The following is a 20,012-nucleotide window of genomic DNA, read 5'->3' as shown; positions in this document are numbered from 1 at the left end:
AAAATATTTCTGAAAAGTTATGTGTTTTTAACTTTTACTTCACAGCCCATGGTGACACCTGAGATTCTGTGTTGGCATACAGCGGCAGTTTTCCTGCTTTATAACCTTTTTTTGGACCTGTTTTCTAATTCTTTTTATTTTTATTTTTATAAGTAAATGATTGTATTAATAGAATAGGCATAGCCTATGTACACAAGATGGTATACAAGAGAAAACACCTATTTAGGAAGGAGCAAAGGAAACAAGAAAATCATGCAGGTCTAAACCATTAAAATCTATAGCTATGGTCCATGGGAATAACGTTCTAACAACAAAAGATCTAAGATCCTCAAATGATAGCTCATTGTCTTTGAACGTCTTGTCATTCCGCTCTTGCCATAAGCACCATGGAATACAAATAGGATTCATCTTCCACACAGCTTTGATTTGTGGAATACCTCACAGATTTGTCCAACAAGCCAAGGGCGCCTCCATTGTGGCGGGCATAACCCACGCTACCTCTAATTTGCTGAACACCTTAACCCATAACGCTCTAGCAACATCACAATGCAGTAGAAGATGTGGAGCTCCTGCCATAAGCACCATAGAATACAAATAGAAGCCATCTTCCACACAACTCTGATTTGTGGAATACCTCATAGATTTGTCCAACAAGCCAAGAGCGCCTCCACTGTGGCGGGCATAACCCACACTACCTCTAATCTGCTGAATACCTCAGCCCATAACACTCTAGCAACATCACAATGTAGTAAAAGATGATCCACAGTTTCACTGCTCTTCTTGCACATGTAGCACCAATTTATTATGGTCACCCAGTGTCTTCGCAAATTATCTGTAGTAAAGATCTTTCCCAATGAAGTTGTCCATACAATGAAAGTCGCTTTGGGAGGCTCCTTATTATGCCAGACCCTCTTCCATGGGAATTGAGTGTTATGCACCTGTGTGAGAGACTTACAGAACAACCGAACCGAGAATGTGCCTTTACCTATCGGTATCTACCACAACTTATCATTTCCTTGGATGCTCGATCTCACAGAATGCAGAAGTCGAAAGAACTCCTCAAAACTACCAACCTCCCAGTATTGAGCCGCCCTGCTAAAGATTAGGTTCCACTGTATTTGATCCCCAGCTATCACCATAAAATCCGCCATTGAAGCTTCTTTCTCACATGCCATCTTGAATACTGAAGGGAAGAAATCTTTGAGTGTATTATTTCCACATATGTTGCTCCAGAATTTTATTCTAGAACCATGTCCCAACACAAGACTAGTGTGATGAAAGAACACCTCGCATCCTCAACTAATATGCTTCCAAATCCCCACTTGTGAGGTCAGTTTACCTCTCTATTGCTCCAACCCCCTCATACTTCCATATTTATAATCAATCACCAATTTCCATAGAGCTTTGGTTCTGTGTTATATTGCCATAACCATTTCCCAAGTAATGCCCTATTGAAAGTCTTTAGATTTCTAACACCCAACCCTCCCATGGGAAGTGGGGAACATACCTTAGTCCATTTGACTAGATGGAATTTAAAGTCATCCCCCATACCACTCCAAAGGAAGTCCCTTTACAGTTTCTCAATCTGAGTTACTACACTTGTTGGAATTGGGAATAGGGATAAAAAAAATACGTTGGTAGATTAGATAGAGTACTTTTGATTAAAGTGATCTTGCCCCCTTTCGACAAATACAGTCTCTTCCAACTAGCCAATCTACGCTCGATCTTCTCGATCATTGTTTTCTAATTATTCATGCCTTTGTATCAAACGGCATCCCCCCTTCCCCTTTTCTTAAACAAAGGTGGAACGTGACATTCATCAGCTGAATCTCATACCAGTGCATGAGTTGCAAAGCTTGTCTTTACCTTTATTTAACTACAGCATGGCTATGTTTTATAAAGCAAAACATGTGACAATATACACGAAGAAAAAGGAATTGCTTGTATCATGCTTTTGGTTATAGGATAATTGGTTATTATTGCACTTATAAAAAATAATAATTTGTTATTATTGCAAACATTTGCTTTGATACTGAGCTTCTTTAAGGCCTCGTTTGGTTACTCAGTTCAGTTGAAATGAGATGAGATGATTTGTTGAAAGTTGAATAAAATATTGTTATTATATAATTTTTTAATATTAGTTTTATTTTGAGACTTGAAAAAGTTGAATTGTTTATTATATTTTATGTGGGAATTTGGAAAAATTGTAATGATTGTATGAAATGAGATAGTTTGGTTTTATGTAACCAAACCAGCCCTTAATTTTACCTGTAAGTTGTTGTATTTCTTTCTCTTTTTGGCACATGCAAACTATTCTTACAACCTTATTCCTAGGATAAAGGTGTTTTTATTATCTTTAAGAATTTCTGATCCATAAAAAATTAAGTATCATTTATACCTAGAAAGTTCTTTTAATTTGCATGCAGATCCATATGCCACATGATGATATATCTAGAATACAACTTGAGCTGGTCCCAATGATAGAGGAAATTGTTTCTGAATGGGTCATCATTCATTTCTTTGCTACCACACCATCTCAACTTGCTGCAATTGAAGACTTCAGTTCTCAGCTTTCATTGCTACAAATTGGTAAGTTTATGCTATGGGTTCTATAACTTTGTTATTGATATCCAGTTCTCTCAAGACATGGAATAACACTTTAGAGGAAAGATCTTTTGTTCCTTTCCGTGATACCCCATATGATGAGATGATAAGGTAGGTGGCGTATGGGATCCCACATTGCTTGGGAAGGAAAAGTTCTTGCTCTTTATAGTGTTTCAGTGAGGCTCCAATTGTATCATTGGCTAGTTCCTTTGGAGTGTAGACCATGTGGTTTGAGCCTTCCATTGGGGCATTACACTTTCATTTTAAAGAGTTGAGATTTAGTTTTAATAGCTGTGTCGCATATATTTTTGCGAAATTTAAATGCTTGGCAAACCACGGGTTACTTAGTAACATGAACATACAGTGAATTTAGCCTTCTCTGCATTATTGATCCTTGTTGACAAATGACACACAAGTCTCCCTGTCTTATATAGCAATAGGTGCGATTGGATATAGTGAGTTGTATGCTATGTAGGTCTTGTTACTTGAGGATTTTGTAAGTAAGAGTAATGCTACATACAGTCATTTTTGCGTACTTCTTGTGTACTCCACTGATGTAATTGGCTGCATCAATTTTTTTTTAATACACAATTAATCACATCAGTGAAGTACACAAAAGAGTACTCAAAAGTGACTGCATATAGAATTTTTGTGTAAGTAATCGTCTTGTTTTTTCCTTGTCCAGACAGCAACGTGTGTAGAAGATCATGGGATGAGAAACTTGGAAAATGTCACTTCACCTTGGCTTTTATCCTCGTACTAAGTGTTCAAAGTTCCTCAGTACAGCATAATCACCTTTCTTCAAAAAGTCTCCCTAATTCGCTTGATATTATGAATTCAATGCGAGACTTTAGTAGCTGGATCATTTGGGGCAAGTCTGGAGAATCTTCTGCTTTCTTGAGCCATTCTACTGAGCTTGCACTAATCCTGCTTAGGCATGGCCAATATGATGCTGTTGAGGTCATTCCTCCATCTTTTCAATAATTTTTTAAGTAGTTAAAAACTGTCTTTTCTACGATGAAACCATTTGTGCTATATTTTGGGAAAAATTTGGCTGAACCTTTTCTGTTTCTGCTTCCCTAAATTTTCATAAAGTATCTACTCACAACTGTGGAGTCACATTTAAGAAAAGAGAAGACATCTCAAAGTATTCAAGACACCGATGGCCGATGGTGCATACTTCATCATCTTCTAGGATGTTGCCTCCTTGCTCAGGCACAATCTGTGGCACATGGGGTGGTGAAAGAGAAGAAAGTCAATGAAGCTGTTCGATGTTTCTTCTGGTACTAAATATGTCTAAAACTCTTGTCCAAAGGAATCTCAATCATACTTGTCCAAGATTCGAAAGTTTGGAACTTCTTTATGTTTTTACTCTTAAAAGAATGTCGTTTGGATAATAATTTCGGTTTTGGTGCCCCTCCTGGACCAATACTCTTCTAATGGCATGGTTGAACATTTTAGAGATGCAAAAACTTTAAATCATGGGTTCAACACCCACCGTATTGCATGTTTAACTTACCAATCAGAAAGAAAAGGATAATCAATTTTCCACTATTTTGGGCAGTACACACTATGGAGTCTTAGGCTCTGACTTAAAATATCCATATTAATCATGACTTTCTATTAATGTTTCACTAGTTCCTCATGATTTGATACAGAGCAGAATAGTGATTTCCAAATGTAACTTAAGCAGTTGCTTAGCTAATATAGATCAAACTTTTGCCTCTTACTCTAGAATGCATAATTTACCCATTTGATTGACTGTTCCTAATTCAATTAGCAATCTGTATTGAATTATTTTATTTTCTTAGTGCTCTGTACAAATTAAAAGCTGTTTACTTCTAAGACCCGGAAAAGAAGAAATGTGCATGTGAAGATCTAATATATCACATTTTCAATCAAGTAAAAATGTAAAATATTTGTGACCTTATCTAATGCATTTAAAAGTAGTCTTTCACTGTATTTTCTCTCCTTTTGCCAAGATGGCCAAGTCCAGAGCTGATATAGAATATCAAATTCGTAATATTATCAATAGAAAGAGAATTGCACTGATAAATAAAATATCATTAATAGGTGAAATCTCTGCGACATAAATGTCAGATAATCATGTTTTTTTTGGATAAACTCTTTTTTTAGTCAAATTAGGCTTGGACATGAATCTTTGATTTAATAGTGCTCAAATTTTATGGTTTTAAATGCTTGTTTCCTTATACCTCTCTGGAGGTTCTGATTGTCATTGGGGTTGTTCTGTTTAGTGCTTCATCTGGAAAAGGCGCTTCCCAGGCTTTGCAGAGTCTGTCTGATGAAGTAGGATTTCCACATCTTCGTTTCTGTAAGTCTGTTCAGAAATAATTGTGACTCTTTACAGTTACATAAGTAATTTTCTTCTTTAATACACTGCATTGGATGACATCCAATTTATGTCTCCAGCTTTTGTTCCAGGATTTTCCTGCTCTTTTCTCCTCCTCTACCTAGGTGTATTTGTTGTGTAACTCCCCCCCAGCACCCCCCCTCCCCCCGGGCACGTGGCCCTGCAGGGTTCCTTTGTCCAGACTTTTGTCATAATTTTCTTATTATTATTGTTGTCATAAAAAAATATTTCTTGATCTTTCCTTCCTTTTCTGTTCCAGCTGGTGCATCAGATGCTGCGTGGAAGTTACATTACTACCAGTGGGCAATGCAGATATTTGAGCAGTATAATATTAGCGAAGGGGCTTGCCAGTTTGCACTTGCTGCACTTGAACAAGTCGATGAATCTCTAATTACTAAAGATGGCAATTATGATAGAGATCCGTTGTGTGAATCGGCTGCCACTATTAAAGGACGACTTTGGGCTAATGTCTTTAAGTTTACTTTAGATCTCAATCGCTTTTATGATGCATACTGTGCAATAATTACAAATCCAGATGAGGAGAGCAAATACATCTGCCTGAGGCGTTTCATAATCGTTCTTTATGAATGCGGTGCAATGAAGGTTCGTTTTGCATTTGTTTCTGATATTATTTTCTACTTTATGCCATTAGTAGTTTAGGAAGCCACTCCCCCGCCAGGGGGTGGTAGGATATCATAAGAAGCTGATTTGTTGTATGTGGTTGCGAGCGGTGGATACATATGGATAATTATGAAGTTATTTTTCCAACAGGACTGTTCCTAGAAAATTTTCATTTATTCTTTATTGATTGCAGATTCTTTGTGGTGGTCAACTACCCTTCATTGGCTTAAGTGATAAAGTGGAACAAGAGCTTGCCTGGAAGGTATGTCCTAGTTGGAACAGACTCTGCTTTTTTCTCAATGTAGTAATCTGCAGATTAACGTTGATGGCATTTTTTTTTTTTTCCGAAATATGTAGGCAGAGCGTTCTGATATTTTGGTGAAGCCGAACTTATATAAGTTGCTATATGCATTTGAAATGCATCGACATAACTGGCGAAGAGCAGCCGGCTACATGTACCTATATTCAACTCGTTTGAGAAATGAAGCAGTTCTGAAAGATTACCTGAACACTTCCCTGGTGCTGCAAGAGAGGCTGAATGGGCTCTCTGCTGCTATCAACGCGTTGCATCTTGTTCATCCTGCATATGCTTGGATTGATCCTTTGCTTGAGGGAAACACTCTTCAAAACGAGCATTTTCCTCGTAAAAAGGCTAGAACAATGGAGGAACAGAGTAAATAATACTCCTAAGAGATTTGTTTGTGTTTAATATTTCTATTGGATATAGAACTTTAAACTTGTTAGTTATACTACTTTGAGTCAATAAATGTTTTTTCTTTGCAGCAGCAGCCGGCAATGATATTCTGCCTCAAAGGCAGCAGTCTTATATTGATATCGTGAAACTTGAAAATGAGTTTGTGCTAACGTCAGCCGAATATTTGCTTTCATTGGCAAACATCAGATGGACATTTACTGGTAAAGACCTATTAAAAAAAAAATTTACTGGTAAAGATTTGTGATTTTTTGTCAAATGGATGTTTGCTGGTAAGCCTTAGGATAGCTTGTTTAGATAATCTTGTTGAAGCAATTGACCGGTCGATTAGTATCACAAAAATCCTCTCATTCCACATTTCTGATATGAATATTATTTTCAATCCTTATTTTCATCTACTTGGCCTTAAAATTCCCTAAAAAGTTAAATCCTTTCCACAATTTAGGAAAGGTTCTTACATTACGAACTGATATGTTTAACACCTCCATGTGAAATGATTTTCCGGGGAATTAATCTAAAGAAGTTTCGGTGTTAAGCTTTCTTGTATTTTCTTTATATTCACAAGTTTGCATTTCTGTTTACTTCCAGAAGTTCATAGAGCTCCATCGGATTTGGTTGATCTTCTAGTCCAGAGAAATTTATACGATATGTCTTTTACAGTTCTCTTAAGATTCTTCAGGGGTTCAGCATTAAAAAGGTGTACTTACTGTGCATATGTTGAAGTTTAATATCACTACCATCATGAAGTTTTCCTTTAGGATGCCTGCAAATTTGACTTGGGATCTTTTTTGCACAGGGAATTGGAAAGAGTTTTTTGTGCTATGTCTTTGAAATGCTGTCCAAACAAAGTAGATTCTTCATCTGTTCGGTACAATTGATCTCCTTGTTATGGATTCACTTTGTATATTTTGAGTTATGCATAGGTGAAAGTGAATGTAAATTTAATCTCCTTGTTATGAGAGTGAATGTAACAGTATGTGATATGACTTTCAGGGATGATCTCAGGACACAGGGTCTTTTGTTGACGTCATCAAAGAATGAAGTGGTTATTCATGGTTCAGCCAATCTGGTTCCGGCAACTCAACAATATAAGGGGAATAGTGAATGGGAAACTCTTGAGATTTATCTGGTTTATATCTTCTTGATCTTTTCATTTTTATATCCTCTTGATCCTTCAATTGTTCATTTTGGTCTCTGCCTTATTTAACCTTGTGAAATACTTATAAATTGCAGGAAAAATATAGGTGTTTTCATGCCAAGTTACCAGTAATTGTTGCTGAAACTCTTCTTTCTGCAGATCCTGAGATTGAATTGCCTCTTTGGCTGGTTCAAATGTTTAAGGTACTTTCTCTAGCCAGAATAATTGTAGAATAAGTGGAACCATCTTGTAGCTTTAAACTTGTTTTACCTTTTCCATCAGATGAATTATATCGGGTTGTCTTTAGTTTCTCCATTTTAACATGTGTTTCTGAAGAGGGCCAACTTTTTAGGAGCATGATTTGATGAGCTTAGAAGTTAAATATGGATTAAAAAGCATGGTACATCATAAATAGCCCTATCGCTAGTACATGTGTGTATCGGATGAGAAGTCAAAAAGTCCTATTTCATTGAGGGGCCTATTGTTTTTCCCATTCATTGGTCTGACGAAAGTACATTTTACGTTTCATCTCAAAGATGTTTTCCATAGTCTATTTGTCCCTTTTTTTGGCAATTAGTTTATAGAGTTGATATATTTAGGCTGAGTATTGTTCGAATATCAACAGTATTATATATATACAAACAGAAATAGTTCTCTGCTTCACATCAGCATCACGTAAGACTTGATTAAGGCACTTTTTTTCCTCAGCATATGTATCCTTCTAAATGTATGTTGAACATGTTAAAAATCTCTAGAAATTTATAATAGATTGCATTCTTGGGAGATTATTCCGGACCTCTATCATATGCGGATCTAACTCACCTTTTTGCATGCACTATGGAGCACAATTTTTTGTGTTAGTGCTATTTTCTTTCACTTTTTAATCAGGTGGATGGGGTTCCTAGATTAGATATGAATTTATATTACACCCCCCTAATTACTTTCACATGAGCTGTGATAGGATGGTCGACGAGGGAGGACATGGGGGATGACTGGTAAAGAATCAAATCCTGCATCCTTGTTTCGGCTCTATGTTGATTATGGTCGATATACAGAGGCTACAAATCTGTTACTTGATTACATAGAATCATTTGCATCAGTGGTAAACTCTATTTCTTTTCATTGCTTGTTTAAGCTTCTAATGTTTAAACTACTTTTTATGCATTCTTGCCGGTCTACATTTTTTCCCGGATATTCATCTCTGAAGTTTTGTAGAATTTTTATGGCATTACATTTCATTACAAACCCAATTAATTTTCTTTTTTCAACATTTAAAAAAATTAATAAACCAAGACAGCCTTTGTTAATACCTAGTAATAACATCAAAAAGTAAGCTATGTCAGAAGTTTGTTTACAACTTCAATATACCATATTTGAGTAATTTCTTCAATTTTTTTCATCAAATCAAGCTGTAGCATGCTTTACAGAAAAATGAAAAGGATAAAAAATGAAAGAAATAAAAAGGATCCATCAGACAAAGCCATTAACACTACGAATGCTGATGGAGAGTTGGAAGGCAAAAGGTTGAAAACATTTTAGGAGAAAAAATAAGATGCAATTGCTCTGCAGTAATTACTTTGGATGACTGTTAACATTAGTTAAAGAAAACCTGTATGTGAACATAACTTTATATATTGCATGCATGCATGTTTATAAATGTGTTGGTAACTCTATATTTCAGTGGGTTGATGTGCACATATCACCACAAATCTTTTTTTTTTGATAGGTAATAGAAAGCTTTATTAAGATAAAGATGGGCATAGCCCAGGTACACTGGAGGTATACATGAGCATACACCTATTTAGGAACTAGAGACAGAAGCAAGAAAATCATGGAAGCTTAGGCCATTAAAGTCTAAAGCCATGGCCCACAGAAATAAAGTCTTCCATAAGAAACTCTGAAACTCTTCCGAGGAACGTTCATGATCCTCGAAAAGTCTCTCATTTCTTTCATTCCAAATACACCAAAAAATACAAATTGGAGCCATCCTCCACAAAGATGCAATTTGCGGAGTCCCGGAGATTCCTCGCCAGCTTGCTAAAAGCTCCACCACCCGACCTGGCATTACCCATGCTATTCCCATTCTGTTGAAGAAGTAGTTCCATATCTCACTTGCGAACTTACAGTGTAGGAGTATGTGGTCCACTGTCTCTCCATTGTTTCTACACAAACAGCACCAGTCCACAATAATAAGGCCACGTCTTCTAAGATTGTCAGTGGTCAAGATCTTCCCTAGTGCTGCTGTCCAAACAAAAAATGCAGCCTTAGTTGGTGCTTTGCTTCTCCAAATATTCTTCCACGGAAACTTAGGCATTTGTTGCATGGTATTGACTTCATAGAAGGAACGTACCGAGAATTTCCCCTTTCTATTCGGCCTCCAAACCATCACATCTTCAGTTGTGGCAGCAATGGGCAAGCTGTACAGTAAATTCATAAACTCCAGCAAGTCATTTACTTCCCAATCATTTGCATCCCTGGTAAGACTAATATTCCACTCTTGTGTGTCTTGAAAGATCACCCTCAAATCGGCCACCACAGCTGCTTTTTCCCATGCAATAGCAAAGATTGTGGGATAGGCATCTTTTAGAACCAGATCACCCACCCACCTATCCATCCAAAAACTGATCCTACTACCATCCCCCAAACATAACTGGGTATTGCAAGAAAAGGACTCCCACCCCTTCCTTATATATTTCCAAAGCCCCACACCATAAGTCCCCCTTCCCTCTTTAGAACACCAACCCCCACATTCACTACCATACTTTATGTCAATCACTCCTTTCCATAAAGCTTCCCTCTCACAATTATACCGCCACAACCATTTACCCAACAATGCCATATTAAAGGCCCTTACATCCCTAATCCCCAACCCACCATCTCTCAACGGAGTACAAATCTTATCCCATCCCACCAAATGATACTTGAACTCTTCTCCTATCCCACCCCATATGAAATCTCGCTGAAGTTTCTCCAATCTCTGTGCAATGCTAGCAGGGAGTGGGAATAAGGATAAAAAGTATGTAGGAAGGTTAGATAACGTACTTTTAATCAAGGTTATTCGTCCCCCTTTTGATAAGTATACCTTTTTCCACCCAGCCAGTCTACGTTCGAATTTTTCCAGCACCCCTTCCCAAATAGATTTTGCTTTGAAAGAAGCCCCCAGCGGAAGGCCCAGATATTTCAAAGGCAAGGAAGAGACCACACAACCCAAGATGTTAGCTAGCCCCCTGATATTATTTACTTTTCCCACTGCAACCATCTCCGTTTTAGCAAGATTGATCTTCAACCCGGACACGGCTTCAAAGCATAGCAAAATAGCCTTCAGGGATTCTATATGACCTGCCGCTGCCTCACAAAATAATAAGGTATCATCTGCAAACAAGAGATGAGAAATAATGATGGAACCATGATTGCCCCCCACATTAAAACCTAAGAAAAATCCACCCCCTACTGCCGCTGACACCATTCTGCTTAGTGCCTCCATAATCAGAACAAATAAGAGAGGGGATAATGGATCTCCTTGCCGTAACCCCCGCGAGCTATTAAAGAATCCCACTGGATCCCCGTTAACCAAGACCGAGAAACGCACCGTTGATACACAGTGTCTTATCCACTGCCTCCATCTTGCCCCAAACCCACTTCTAACCAACATATACACCAAGAAATCCCAATTCACGTGGTCGTACGCCTTCTTCTCCATATCAAGTTTACACAATACCTGGGATTCCGGACTTGATTCTGCTGTCCAAACACTCATTTGCTATAAGAACCGAAGCTAAAATTTGCCTCCCCTTCACAAAGGCATTTTGAGATTTAGAAATGATCTTTTCCATTACCGTACTCAACCTATTGGCAAGAACCTTTGAAAGTATCTTGTACACGCTGCCCACAAGACTTATTGGTCTGAAGTCCGAAACCTCCATAGCCCCCGCCTTCTTAGGGACTAAAGCAATAAAAGTAGCGTTTAAGCTTTTTTCAAATTTTCCATGCGTAAAGAATTCCTGAAAAACCAGCATTACCTCTTCTCTCACCACCTCCCAACAAGATTGGAAAAAAGCCAAAGTAAAACCATCCGGCCCTGGTGCTTTATCCTTATTCATTTTCTTAATAACTTGGTGTACTTCTTCCTCTTCAAACGGTCTCTCCAACCAATCTCTGCTAGTTTGGTCTATGGTCTCAAAAGCTAATCCATCTAGGGTCGGCCGCCATTCATGCGGTTCCGCTAGCAAATGTTGAAAATGACTAACCACATGTTCCTTTATCACCTCTTGATCTGAAAAATTTTCACCATTAATGTTCATGGACTCAACGGCATTGAATCTCCTATGCGCATTAGCCATCCTGTGAAAAAATTGTGTACACTTATCCCCCTCTCTTAGCCACAAGGCCCTTGACTTTTGCCTCCACGATATTTCCTCCATTAGAATCAATCTTTCTAATTCAGCACTGACTTGAACTTTACGGTTATTCTCCTCCCCTACTCCCTCCAAGGTTTGTAACTCTAGAAACAAATTCTTTTTCTGAGCGGTTACATCACCAAAAACCTGTTCATTCCATATCTTCAAGTCCTTCTTCAATGCTTTCAGCTTATCCGCCAACACCTTACTCGGATTACCTTCGAAGGAGTATGAACTCCACCATTGCCTAATCAAGTCCACAAACCCCTCAACTTTTAGCCACATATTTTCAAACTTGAAAGGCCTTCTCCCCCTTTGTATACCACCACCATCTAGCATTATGGGAAAATGATCCGAACATAGTCTCGGGAATCTTTTCTGACTTAAGCTGGGATAATGTGATTCCCACGAAGGGGAAATAATAAATCTGTCCAACCTTGACCACACATGGTTGTTGGACCAAGTAAATTCCCCACCCATTAACGGTATATCCATAAGTCCCATCTCGGAGATGAAATCTGAAAAATCCACCATGGCTTGATTTTGACGACCCCCTCCTGCTCTCTCGCTAGAGAATCTTGTCACATTAAAATCCCCTCTGATACACCATGGAGCTTCCCACCATGAGCATAACCCAGCTAACTCCTCCCAAAGTAGCCGCCTCTCGCTATCTATATTAGGACCATAAACCCCAGTAAAGGCCCACAAAAAACCATCATCTATATTTTTAAAGAGACATCCCACCGAGTGTTCTCCCACGTACTCATCTATGCTCTCCACCACCCTCTTGTCCCACATAACCAGGATCCCCCCGGAAGCCCCGTTTGACGGTAAGAAAATCCAGCCTACATACATACAGCTGGACAAACTTCTAATAATATTTCTATCAATATGCTTCAACTTAGTTTCCTGTAGACAAATAATATCCCCCTTCCATTGCCTTAATAAAGATCTTACCCGGAGACGTTTATTAATCTCGTTAAGACCCCTAACATTCCAGGTAATTATTTTGGGCTTCATTTAACAACTGATCCGACCCTCTCTTTGTTTCTACCACGGCTTGCACTCCCCTCCTTACCATCATAGTTAATAGACCAGGTCAATCTCCTCAACTCCCTTTCTCTTTTAGTCCCAGCCCCATTCTGGCCTGCCTCAATGGCTATAATTAGGGCTTTAAACTGTTCTTCATAACCCGTGCAAGAGATTCCCAAACAATTCTGAAGGTCCTCTATTTTTTTCAAAATCCAATCTGAAGATCTAGTAGGAGTTACCACACTGATAGGGGTTGGGTCTGCCTCAACATCTTCCTCCCCCTCTAAAACACTGTCACACGGCTCAAACAGAACCAGATTTCCCTCTTCCTCTATTAACTCTTGATCTGTCGTGACCTCTTTAGTCACCATAGCTAAGGAATTCATTTCAACTATCTCCGGTACCTCTCCCATCTTACACACATCCTTCCAAGAACTGAAATTAGCCTGCATTAATTCGGGTGACAATGAAAAAACCACTCCTTCCCCTTGCTGTTCACGTACTCTCAGAGACAGCTTATCACCCTCAATGATTTCCCCTTCTTCTATGCTCAAGCTTTCACCTGAAGCTTTACAGGCCTCCATCGATCCCTTCTGTACCTGCTTAGCCTCAGAAAACAGAAGCAACTGTGGTAGATTAGGCTCCCTGACTTTACCGAGAGAAGGCTCCCTCGCCGTCTCCTCCACCGGCGGCAGCCTCAGCATCGCACCACCGCCAGACGACTCGCCACCCTCCATCGGCCCATTCTGTCCAAGACCCAGTCCAAGACTCGGGTCCCCTGGATGAGTATCGGGTCCCTTCAGAGAACCCAAAGCCGAAACATTTCGGCCTCCAGTGGGTACCCATATCTTCCATGGGCTTTTGGCCGGCCCCTTACCCTTCTGAAGCCCATCTAACACTCCCTCATCCCCCCTTAAGCCCATGTCTTCAGTATTCTTCTCAAAGCCCACCTTCATGGGCCTTACCTCTACCTGGCCCAGACCCACATTTCCCCCCCCCCCCCCCCCTTCAATGCTGCGTTTCAGAACAGCCAAGCACTCCTTCAAATAACCCACTTGCTTCTCCATATCAGCCAAAGCACGAACCACGTATTCCATATTCACCCCCGACATCCCCCTGCCATCCCCTACACGAGTGTGACTTTTCACCAGAGAGGAAATCTCACCTGCTCCCTCTGCATGTTTTGGTGCTCGAGACACGGCTTCACTGTACGACAGGGGATGGTTTCCCTGCAATGATGAGGGAAGACGCCACAGGCAGCTACCCCTGTTTTGCACTCCCGGAACAGAGTATGAAGCTGTGAGTTCCTGCAGCAACTCATCAAGATACCTCCATCCCACCCCCTTTCCTCCTTCTGGTATCATTAACACACCACGACGTTTCCCATGGCCAAACTCTGATAAGGAGAAGAAACTCCCATAAGAATTGCTTTGTCTCTGCATTACCAGAACTTGAGGCCCACTTCTGCGTGACTTAATGAACTCTGATGACCCCCGGTGTGCTATCCCCTCCTTAACCATTGCAGCCAACCACCCCAAGGATCCATGGTCGAGAGAAATGTGATGTACAGCTCTACAACTGCTCTCTGTACATCTCCACCACCTCTCGCTAACCTTCTCAAACTCAAAACATTTCTGGTCAATAACAATGTTCCTAATCCACCCCATCTCAACACACTAACTCTAAATTATAACACTCACAAAGACTCCAAGACTAAACTAAGCATCTCTAAAAACAATCACCATCGAAATGGATCTGTATTTTCTCAGGTGTACGGAGAGAAAAAAGTTTGGAGAGAGAAAGTTTGGAGTCACCACAAATCTTTAGTTATTGAGAAATGACAATACCTAATGTCAATGTTCCGACATGCAAATTCATATTTAGCTCAAATCTATCCCTGAATTTAATATTAAGTGTGTTCATTCTGCAAGTTCAAATAAATGATTGTCTATCAGTTTGCTTATTCTCTTCTTTTGATAATAAGTGCCTGTTTGGGGTTGCGTTAGGGGCCTTAAAAAGTGCTTAAATATCCTTAAAATCTCTTTAATGATTTTTTTGATTATTAATAAGAATTCTATTACTAAGAATAGGCACGACCCAAGTACACAGGAAGTATGCAAAGGAAATACCTACTTCACACTAGAAGGCTGGAAACTACGACAGAAACAGATTCAGTACATTATCATCATTCCTTACAAAGATCCTAGCCCACAAACTCAAAGTAGAAAAGAAAAAATAACGAACATCTTCAAAAGAACGCTATGTCTTCAAAACATCCCCCATTCCTTTCCAGCCATAAACACCACGTTAAATACAGAGGAATCATTCTCCATCTGGCAGCAACACATTTCCTTGCCTCAAAACCACGCCAACATGCAAGAAGATCCACAACTTCCATAGGCATCACCCAATATAAACCTGTCTGACCAATAACCTCATTCCACAAAGACTTTGCCACCTCACAATGTAAAAATAGATGATTTACAGATTCACCATCCTTCTTGCACATGACACGCCAATCAGCTATACACGAACCACATTTTCTAAGGTTATTTGTGGTCAATACTTTCCCTAGAGCAACCGCCCAACTAAAGAACGCCACCTTAGTAGGTGCCTTCACCCTCCAAATGCTTTTCCAGGGGAAAACACTGCCAGAATGACAATAAAGGCTTAAGCACCTTATAAAAAGAACTGACTGCAAACCTGAAATTCCTGCATGAACCCACAAAAGCCTGTCCTCTCTTCCCTGCATCACTTTAGAGTTATAAATTCTTCCCAGAAAATCTGAAACAACATTCACTTCCCAGTCATTTACATCTCTAATAAAGTCAACATTCCATAGAATATTATTATCCGTACATTGAAGATAATCTGCCACAACAACATTTTGATCCCTTGCAATCCTGTAAAGAGATGGAAAATCTGATTTAAGAGATAATTCCCCACACCAAATGTCATGCCAAAAGAGAATCCTCTTCCCTTCCCCCACCTTAAATTTAATATGTTTAGAGAACTCCCCCCAACCTTTCTTAATGCCCTTCCATAAACTCACCCCATATGCTCTCTAACTTCATTAATACACCAATCCCCCCACCCACTCCCATATTTAACAGCAACAACATTCTTCCATCAAGCATCTCTCTCTTCATGATATCTCCAAAGCCATTTTCCACGGAGTGCTTTATTAAACAACCTCAAATTTCTCACCCCCAATCCTCCACAAGAAACCGGTTGACACACCTTATTCCAACTAATCAAATGAAACTTCTTTTCCTCTCCTATTCCTCCTCATAAGAAATAACGATAAATTTTCTCAATTCTACTAGCAACCCCAGCTAGCAAAGGGAAAAGAGAAAGAAAATACGTCGGGAGATGAGACAACGTACTCTTTATCAAAGTAATTCTTCCCCCTTTAGACAAATATAACTTTTTCCATCCAGCCAACCTTCTCTCAATCTTCTCAATAACCCCATCCCATATGAAAACAGATTTGTGAGGAGCCCCCAAGGGAAGACCAAGATACTTCAGCTGCAGTGAAGCAATCTTACACTCCGAAATATTAGCCATAACTGAAATATTACCTATGGCGCCCACCGGAACAATTTCAGACTTGTTTAGGTTAATCTTGAGACACGAGACAGCTTCAAAACATAACAATAATGCTCTCAAAGATCGAATATGTTCATGATTGGGCTCGCTGAAAATCAATGTATCATTGGCAAAAAGAAGATGAGATAATTTCATGCTATTATGTTCCTCATTGCCCTCCTCAAAACCCAACAAGTACCTACCTTCTACTGCTGCTTCCAACATTCTATTCAATGCATCCATGAAAAGGACGAAAGAAAAGGAGATAGCAGATCTCCTTATCTCAAACCACGTGAACTATTAAAAAACCCAACCAGAGTGAAATGGAAAATCTTGACGTCAAAATGCAATGTTTGATCCACATACACCATTCCTCTCCAAAACCATATGGTCATACGCTTTTTCCATGTCCAATTTAATCAAAATTCCAGATTCATTTGATTTAATTTTGCTGTCCACATACTCATTAGCAACTAATACCGAGTTAAGGATTTGTCTCCCTCTTACAAAGGCATTTTGAGATTTCGATATAATATTTCCCAACACCCACTCATAAGATTAGCTAATACCTTAGAGATTATCTTGTAAACCCCATTCACCAAACTAATAGGCCGAAAATCACGCATCTCCACAGCCCCTACCTTTTTGGTAATAAGTGCTATAAATGTAGCATTGAAACATTTCTCAAATTCAATAATTGAATAAAATTCACGAAAAACCTTCATAATATCCTCCCGCACAATATCCCAACAAGATTGAAAAAAAGTCATTGAAAAACCAGCTGGACCTGGAGCCTCATCCCTTGCCTTTCCTCTAACCACGTCGAGAACTTCATCCTCTTCAAAAGCTCTCCAACCATTCTGCACTTGCCTGATCAATGATGTCAGGAAACAGTCCATCAAGCTTTGGTCTCCATGAGTATTCTTCGCTAACCAACTTCTCATAAAAATTGACAATGTGATCCTTAATGATCTCTTGATCTGAAATGATGTTCTCACCATCATGAAGAACCTCTATTGCATTATTAATGAGAGTTTGCCATACGGTGAAAAAATTTCGTGCACTTTTCACCTTCTTCAAACAAAGGACCTGGGATTTCTGTCTCCAAGAGATTTCCACCATTAAAGTGATCTTCTCTAGATCATCCACCAGCACTTTTTTTTCTCTTCAATTCCTCACCAGATAAGTCACCCAACAGTTCCCTTTCCTCCAAACTTTGCAACTGCTGCATCAGAAGTTTCCTTTTATTTTCCGCGTTCCCAAACTCCTCAACATTCCACTTCTTCGAATCTGTTTTTAATGGTTTAACTTTAGCCGCCAGTGCAAAGCTTGGAGTACCAGAAAAACCGTACAAAGACCACCACATTCTTACCCTATCCACAAAACCCTCAGCCTCCAACCACATATTTTCAAATTTAAAATACTGTAGTCCTCTAAAAGTGCCTCCACTTTCCAACATAATAGGACAATGGTCAGAACACAATCTTGGTAACCTTTTCTGCCTCACATCAGGAAAACAAACCTCCCAAGAAGCTGAAACCAGAAATCTGTCCAGCCTAGACCATGCCCTTCCATTGGACCATATAAAATCCCCATCCACCATTGGAAGATCGATCAAACCATGCTAAAAAATAAGATCAGAAAAAGTATTCATGGCATGAGAGAAATAATTATCCCCCACTTGCTCGCTAGGGAACCGGGTAATGTTAAAATCCCCTCCAGAAACACCATGGAGCATCCCAACAGCAGTAAACACCCGCCAATAATCCACGTTAGGACCGTAAATCCCCGCCAAAGCCCATTCAAATCTGTCATCCACACATTTGAACCGGCAAGCAACCATAAACTCTCCCACATAATGATCTACCATCTCCTCTAACCTCCTATTCCACATAATAATAATACCACCCGAAGCCTCTTTCGAAACTAATTCAATCCATCCCACACATTGACAGCTCCATAAACTGTTCACAATTGTTTGATTAACCAACTTCTGCTTGGTTTCTTGGAAATAAATAACAGCAGCACTCCACTTTTGAATCAAATTCTTTACCCGAAGACGTTTTCTATAATCATTGAGCCCCCTCATATTCCAAGAGATGATTGTTGGTTTCATTGATGACTATAAACAACCCTCTCCTTGCCTTTATCTTTAAAGGCGTTTCCTCCATTTGCATTATAATTATAGAGCACGATAACCTCTTCAATTCCCTCTCATTCTTAAGAGCGGATCTAGCCAATGAAGGTTGACCAGCCTTTATAGCTATTAGAAGTGCTCTAAATTCCTCAAATCTGACACGAGAGTCCCACACCAATCCTTAATTTCATCCACTTTCCGCATCACCCAATCAGATGAGGAATTGGGCCAATCAATTTCAGGAAGGATAGAACACAACAGATTAGGGTCTATTTCTTCATCGGACTCCCTTAGCTCTTCTGACTCCCTTGCCTCTGCCTCCTCCTCCCCTCCGAGAACCATCTGCATCTCAGAGTTTAAGCTCTGGGTGCAAGGGACCCCAACTCCTCAATGGACCCCGTGACATTACCTCTCAATTCCACATCTCCCTCCACCACTTCCACCCCCTTTGAACCCCTCTCATTGCCTTCAAAACGTAGCTCAACAGGTACCAGTAACGATTTAGAAGAGAACCTCCCAACCCCGAGATGAGAATCTCCCTTCTGAATCTCAGGCTCTGAGGAAGACAGCATGCTCCCTTTTGCCGGAGCTGAACACACCACCTAAGTACCCTAAGAGGGATCTACTACCACTGTTGTCCCCTTTTGTGAAGAAAGATCAACCTCCTGAGCCGCCAAAGGTAAAATATGGACCACCTCAGAGTTCTGATTCTCAAATATGAGTAGCTGAACAGTCGCTGGTGGATGGACCCTTGTCGGAGGCCTCTCAGAGACTCGCCTGCCGCTGTTGACCCTGTTTGTGTCATCGTAGTGTCTGTCGGAGCCACCCAGCCCTTAGGCTGGGCCACCCCTCCGCTCGGCTTGTTGGAGCCCTATATCTCGTGTGAAGGTTTTGCCCTCCAGAAACCAGACCCATTTCGGCCCACGGGCGCATCTGCTAACTTAACATTAAGACCCATAGGCCCATTCCGCTGCTCCCCCATTCTTTTTTCTTTTTCTTTATCCTCCAAATTTAGGCGCAAACCCATAAACAAACCCAACCCTTCATCTACCTTCTTCAACATTGACTCCAACCTCTCCTTCTAACCAAATAACTCTTGCCTTTGCATGCCACAGAGACCCTTCAACTTCTCCAACTTTTTGCAACACCTCAGCTGGCCAACCATGCTTCCTTCCATCCATCTGTTTCTACTGCAAAATGTCATTCCTTTTGTTGCCATCCAACACCGATTCATCCTTCCTAAAATTACCAACGCCAAAACTCTGATAAGGAACATAACCCCTCCTGCCTTGGATTTGTTAATGCCGACAGGTAAGACACTTCCCCATGATGGTAAACACCTTTTGAAGATGTATTTGACATCACCTTCTCATTTCTAGAAACCTGTTCGCCGCCACCCTCCGTAGGAGCAA

At 40.0% G+C, this 20,012-nt stretch overlaps 1 protein-coding gene and 1 long non-coding RNA gene across 6 annotated transcripts in view; one reads left to right on the top strand and one right to left on the bottom strand.

Annotated features, from left to right (window-relative positions):
• LOC122300821 (nuclear pore complex protein NUP160) overlaps positions 1-20,012 on the top strand; it is a 41,188-nt gene that overhangs the window by 18,731 nt on the left and 2,445 nt on the right. For 2 of the 5 annotated variants that reach the window (XR_006240083.1, XM_043111725.1), the window contains exons 13-25: positions 2,427-2,589; positions 3,290-3,564; positions 3,700-3,887; positions 4,860-4,936; positions 5,235-5,578; positions 5,790-5,858; positions 5,954-6,269; positions 6,380-6,511; positions 6,897-7,005; positions 7,105-7,176; positions 7,302-7,437; positions 7,542-7,649; positions 8,408-8,548. Coding sequence is in view for 4 of the 5 variants with exons in the window: in XM_043111725.1 (XP_042967659.1) it covers positions 2,427-2,589; positions 3,290-3,564; positions 3,700-3,887; positions 4,860-4,936; positions 5,235-5,578; positions 5,790-5,858; positions 5,954-6,269; positions 6,380-6,511; positions 6,897-7,005; positions 7,105-7,176; positions 7,302-7,437; positions 7,542-7,649; positions 8,408-8,548 (2,130 nt within the window). In the remaining variant the exon portion in view is untranslated. The remainder of the gene's footprint in view (positions 1-2,426; positions 2,590-3,289; positions 3,565-3,699; positions 3,888-4,859; positions 4,937-5,234; positions 5,579-5,789; positions 5,859-5,953; positions 6,270-6,379; positions 6,512-6,896; positions 7,006-7,104; positions 7,177-7,301; positions 7,438-7,541; positions 7,650-8,407; positions 8,549-20,012) is intronic. The other 3 variants (XM_043111729.1, XM_043111728.1, XM_043111727.1) reach the window with 3 other exon arrangements.
• LOC122300822 lies at positions 9,158-9,940 on the bottom strand. The gene is made up of 2 exons (XR_006240084.1): positions 9,797-9,940; positions 9,158-9,684 (listed from the first exon to the last, which is right to left on the bottom strand). It is a non-coding gene; the product is annotated as an uncharacterized LOC122300822 (long non-coding RNA).

Source organism: Carya illinoinensis, chromosome 2, assembly GCF_018687715.1.
Source record: "Carya illinoinensis cultivar Pawnee chromosome 2, C.illinoinensisPawnee_v1, whole genome shotgun sequence".
Taxonomy (NCBI): Eukaryota; Viridiplantae; Streptophyta; class Magnoliopsida; order Fagales; family Juglandaceae; genus Carya; species Carya illinoinensis.
Note: the sequence above shows the minus strand (reverse complement) of the source record. Positions and strands in the feature narration are given on the sequence as shown.